Genomic DNA, 6,000 nt, shown 5'->3' on the forward strand with positions numbered 1-6,000 from the left:
TGCATGTGCTGAATGTACATAGCCCCAATGGCACTGTGTTTGCATGTGCTGAGTGTACATAGCCCCAATGGCACTGTGTTTGCATGTGCTGAGTGTACATAGCCCCAATGGCATTGTGTTTGCATGTGCTGAGTGTACATAGCCCCAATGGCATTGTGTTTGCATGTGCTGAGTGTACATAGCCCCAATGGCACTGTGTTTGCATGTGCTGAGTGTACATAGCCCCAATGCAGTGTTTGCATGTGCTGAGTGTACATAGCCCCAATGGCATTGTGTTTGCATGTGCTGAATGTACATAGCCCCAATGGCACTGTGTTTGCATGTGCTGAGTGTACATAGCCCCAATGGCATTGTGTTTGCATGTGCTGAGTGTACATAGCCCCAATGGCATTGTGTTTGCATGTGCTGAGTGTACATAGCCCCAATGGCATTGTGTTTGCATGTGCTCAGTGTACACAGCCCCAATGGCATTGTGTTTGCATGTGCTGAGTGTACATAGCCCTAATGGCACTGTGTTTGCATGTGCTGAGTGTACATAGCCCCAATGGCATATGTTTGCATGTGCTGAGCGTACATAGCCCCAATGCATTGTATTTACCAAACAAAGCATAATCATATCTGGTCTTACATCTTTCAGTTCATCACTTTATAATATCATATGTCCAGGTATTTGCAGGTCTACATCACTGATGACTACATTACAGCAATTAGCTATTTAAGTACATATTCTGAGAGAGAGAGAGAGAGAGAGAGAGAGAGAGAGAGAGAGAGAGAGAGAGAGATTATCTGTATTTGCAGGAAACTACAGCTAATCCAAGCTGTGAATAGTGGTCAGCGGCCTCAGGACTGACCAAAATTGACCTTGTGGTCTTTATATTGAGGATCAACAATCCAGGCAACACAAAAAAGTAAAGGGTTGGCAAATATTTGCAAGATGAAGTTGAAACAGCATTCAAAATCTGGATATAAGAGAAATATATGTCTTTGTTGTAATATTTTACCCTAAAACCTCTCAAGTCTTAGAATTTAAGACATAAATGATATATTTAAACATGTATACTGACTATTAATATTGCAAACAATGTCCCTTCTGTCATTGCATCATGTATTGCATCATGTATGCAGTCATCTGTCAATGCCTGTGTATGCTGACAGTTATTGCATCATCTATGTTCTATCATTGCATCATCCCAGCATGACAAGAACAGAGAATGACCTTAGCTAACAACACAAAAATCCTGAATAAAGTTAGGGAATAAGTGCATTAGGTGTAACTCTGCTGAATATCCTATTATAAAATATGATCCAGATAAAATCTTGCCTGTAAAGGTAGCATATATACTTGCTTAAGCCCACCTGCAAACTGCACAGACCCACATCTGCTATCACATAATGCACTGACAAAGCTAGGTCATTTTAATCTGAGGAGTAATCAGCATAGACCCTGATCTGTTGGTGCATAATGTGCTGTTTGTAGTTGGACTTTACTGATAAATGAGTATGTACAGTCCTGTAAAAGTGTCTCTACTACCATTATTTTAAGTTATGGAATTGTGACATTCCACCCCCACCCAACTCTATTGTTATCACCATTCACAGTAATGTGAAAATGTATTTAAAATGTATGGCTTAGACTGCTGCTGCTTTTTCTATTGATTATGAACACAACACATGGCCTATTTAAAACCCAGTCAACTGGACTGCTGCTGCTTTTTCTGTTGATTATGAACACAACACATGGCCTATTTAAAACCCAGTCAACTGGACTGCTGCTGCTTTTTCTGTTGATTATGAACACAACACCTGACCTATTTACAACCCAGTCAATTACCGCTCATGCATAACCAATGCCCAATCAGACTGCAAGCCAACTGTGAACTATTAATAACTACCTTTACAATGAGTGCATTTCAAAACCATTTGAATAACGACTCTGCCATCTAGGTAGTTTTCACAGACATACCAAATATATGCATTTGCAGTGTTCTGAATTCACAATACTTGCCTTAGGGATAAAATTCTGCCCAGACCAGTACAGGTTAGCTGGCATGGTTTGTTGGTGGGCAAGACATTTTTACATCCATTGTCTCAAGACCAAATTCTGTAGTTGCTATTTAAACATGACCCAAACAAGCCACCAACCCAATTTTTAATATATTTGTGAACATAATTTGGAGATATGTTTTAACAAGACAAAAAATATACCCATAAAACATGGATGACCCTGCAACAATGAACGAAACCTTGATGTAATATGCAAGGGCTTAGTTTGAAGTCAAAGGGGTCAATAACTCAGTCATTATGTCCCCAAAAAGGCATAAGTTCAAATTTAAACTGGCATATATTTCTTTTTAACGTTAAGCCTTTAACAAATGAACAGGGGCCAAATTTCAGCAAAAAAAAAGAGGATAAAAGAAAACCTGACCTAGGTGATTTATTAATGTCTAACCCCACCTTTGGTTTCAACCAATCAAAAAAAGTTCCATTTGGAACCAGAGGTTGATGATTTCCCGACCTGGCTTCTGACCCAGCTACTTGAATGAAAGCTGTATATTCTAACAAAGTTCTACTTGTAAATTTTTCCTACTACAGTTTTAACTCCTCTAGGCTCCAGCTATAAAGATTGGCTATTTCATGGGGTTTTAAACAGTAAAATAATACAGTATACTTTAACTTATAAAAGTTAGTCTGTTAACAATATCAGATGACCATGTCAGCTCCTGTACACAATTCTGAGCAACATTGTGCAGAGTTATGCATCTACTTTACCTCAAGCTGGACAGTAAGTTCCAGATGTAACCAGTTATCAAAATTATTAGAAATCAACATAATTTTCACAAGCATAAATAGGGTGACTTTGGTTATGAAGCTATACAGATCTATACATGTATATTTCATGATAATGCCCATGTCACGCAAAAAATACATCTATTTGGTCTATAAAGATCTGTACATGCGTTTCATGATAACGCCCATGTCACACGAAAAATACATCTATTTGGTCTATAAAGATCTATACATGTATGTTTCATGATAATGCGCATGTCACATGAAAGATACATCTATTTGGTCTATAAAGATCTATACATGTATGTTTCATGATTATGCACATGTCACATGAAAGATACATTTGGTCTATAAAAATCTATACATGTATGTTTCATGATAATGCCCATGTCACATGAAAGATGCATCTATTTGGTCTATAAAGATCCATACATGTATATTTCATGATAATGCCCATGTCACATGGAAGATACATCTATTTGGTCTATAAAAATCTATACATGTATGTTTCATGATAATGCCCATGTCACATGAAAGATGCATCTATTTGGTCTATAAAAATCTATACATGTATGTTTCATGATAATGCCCATGTCACATGAAAGATGCATCTATTTGGTCTATAAAGATCTATACATGTATGTTTCATGATAATGCCCATGTCACATGAAAGATACATCTATCTGGTCTATAAAAATCTATACAAGTATACTTCATGACAATGCCCAGGTCAAATGAAAAATACATCTATTTGGTCTATAAAGATCTATACAAGTATATTTCATGCTAATGCCCATGTCAAATGAAAGATACATCTATCTGGCCAATACATGTATGTTTCATGATAATGCCCATGCCAAATGAAAGATACATCTATCTGGCCAATTGATGTATGTTTCATGATAATGCCCATGTCACATGAAAGATACATCTATCTGGCCAATAGATGTATGTTTCATGATAATGCCCATGTCACATGAAAGATACATCTATTTGTCCAATACATGTATGTTTTATGATAATGCCCATGTCACATGAAAGATACATCTATTCAGTTAGAACATTATGCCGTAAGTCTTCTGATGACTGAAATTTATGAGACTTGACAATGAAACAATATATCCAGCAAGTTACCATAATTAATTTACCAGTATACCAAATTATGCCTTAACTTTTTCCAACTGTATACATTGTTAACCAACATGTGCTTACTGCCTTTAATGTTGTTTGATGAATAATGATGAAAAGGTTATATGTTGAATAATGATGAAAAGGTTATACGTTGCTTACCATGACATTCATTTATACTTTTAATGGTTGTACAAAAAACTAAATAGTGGTTACAATCTGTCTCCATTTCTCATGTTACTGTTTTCCACAAGAAAATCAGATATTTCATTCCACCTCATTTTGAAGTTTCATGCAAGATATGAAAGGAAACAGAAAGCATTTAAACTTGTACAATTTCCCCATGTTTTTGAGAAATTTTCAAACTATAATTTAAATTTGGTTTGACAACTCTATGGTCTTAAACTTGTACCTACGGCCACAACAAAATAGGCATTCCCTTTTCACCTGTTTGAAAATGTGGGAAGGCAGGTCATTTTTAAAAATAAACATTATATATACATATGTATATATACATACATACATATATATATATATATATATATATATATATATATATATATATATATATATATATATATATAATGTGATTTGGGGGGGGGGGGATTTTTTTTTACCATTGGAGAAAAGTGCTTGGGTCAGCAATAAGAAACAAGAAATCTCAACAATACAACTTGACAGCTGATCCTGCAAGATTAAAATGCATAACCTTTCAAAATACAAGGGCATGATACTGGCCAAATTGTATTAAACCCAAATGGGACAAAAATACCAATTTCATTTCTAAATAAATACAAATAAATGACAATATCATCTCAACTAACTTTGACCATTTACCTTTTCAACAACAAATCTAAGGAAACTATAACAACCATAATGGAAGCAAATTAATTGTATAATTTTATATTAAATGTTTGCAACATTCTGGTCTAATCCCAAGTTATTGTGCACAATAAAATCTTTTAAATAACAGTGACTTTGACTGACGACTTTACGCTCTAATTGGAAAGGTGAGATATCCTATTAAGATGCCAGATATAGCTGACGAGCAAGTTTTCACCTGGAGAATCACAAGGGCTATTATCTTACTGCATCTATAAATTTGGTACATGTATTATTTACTAACTTACTGGTAAATTATAAGCAACTATGCAATCCCATATGATTCAGCATATATATATATATATATATATATATATATATATATATATATATATATATATATATATATATATATATATATATAATGCAAACGTATGTTTTCCTCCAGTAAGACAGACTATATTCGCGATTACATTTTTAAAATATCCCAAACTGATTAAAAAGTTCATAGTTTTACATCAGAAAATTGATACAAAGTTCATGTGCTTGTATTTGGGTTGCTACAAGCGGCCTCACAAACAGTCACCACGTGCGCATGTTTACAAACTAGGCTTACCGGTATTTCAGCAATAAGCTCCTCCTTGCTTAATTTCGTGTTTTTTGTCACAGCAATACCGTTTCTTCTCAATATTTCAATGCATTGCGGATCAACTTCATCACTTATTAGAACATTTTTAAGTGTCAGTGCCATCTTTCATCAACCTGTCTTCTGTCCTCGCGTTACAGGTGCCTAACAGCAAATGCTCTCTATTGCTTTATGCGCGAGTAACTTACACGCGGATTACTCGCACAGTTCAACACTGTTGTTAATAATATACATTAGAAATACAAACATTGAGTTATATTTCGTACTATAACTGCCTACATCGTTATGTGACCAGCCCTACCTTCCGCGCTTGGAATATAATATTATATTTCCTTCGGGCGTTTTATGTAGCTTTTATTTAATATTCCAGTTTTGTAAAGAAAACAGGAAGCTTAGTTACGTCGACGTTCATCTTCCAATTAGGTACTTAGCCCATATTCAGGCATAGTCCCACTGTAGTGAACTATGTACATGTGTGAAGGAATACCCTTTTGTACAGTTAAAAACAGGTTAAATTAACACAAGGTGTACATGCAAAGACATGGGGACTACAACACCAATGCAGACCTTAAAGGTATCAATGGAAGGCGCTGTAATGGCTGTCGTTGGCAAGCAGC

General features: G+C 35.3%; 1 protein-coding gene across 1 annotated transcript in view; it reads right to left on the bottom strand.

The window, feature by feature from the left end:
- Positions 1 to 5,579, bottom strand: part of LOC149779669 (D-3-phosphoglycerate dehydrogenase-like) — a 50,736-nt gene extending 45,157 nt beyond the window's left edge. The window contains exon 1 of the mRNA XM_089940492.1: positions 5,354 to 5,579. Within this exon, the coding sequence (XP_089796618.1) occupies positions 5,354 to 5,488 (135 nt within the window). The 5' untranslated portion in view covers positions 5,489 to 5,579. The remainder of the gene's footprint in view (positions 1 to 5,353) is intronic.
- Between the last annotated feature and the right edge of the window lie 421 nt (positions 5,580 to 6,000).

This window comes from Sinohyriopsis cumingii, chromosome 17 (assembly GCF_028554795.1).
Source record: "Sinohyriopsis cumingii isolate HCF-2022 chromosome 17, ASM2855479v2, whole genome shotgun sequence".
In the NCBI taxonomy this organism is placed as follows: domain Eukaryota; kingdom Metazoa; phylum Mollusca; class Bivalvia; order Unionida; family Unionidae; genus Sinohyriopsis; species Sinohyriopsis cumingii.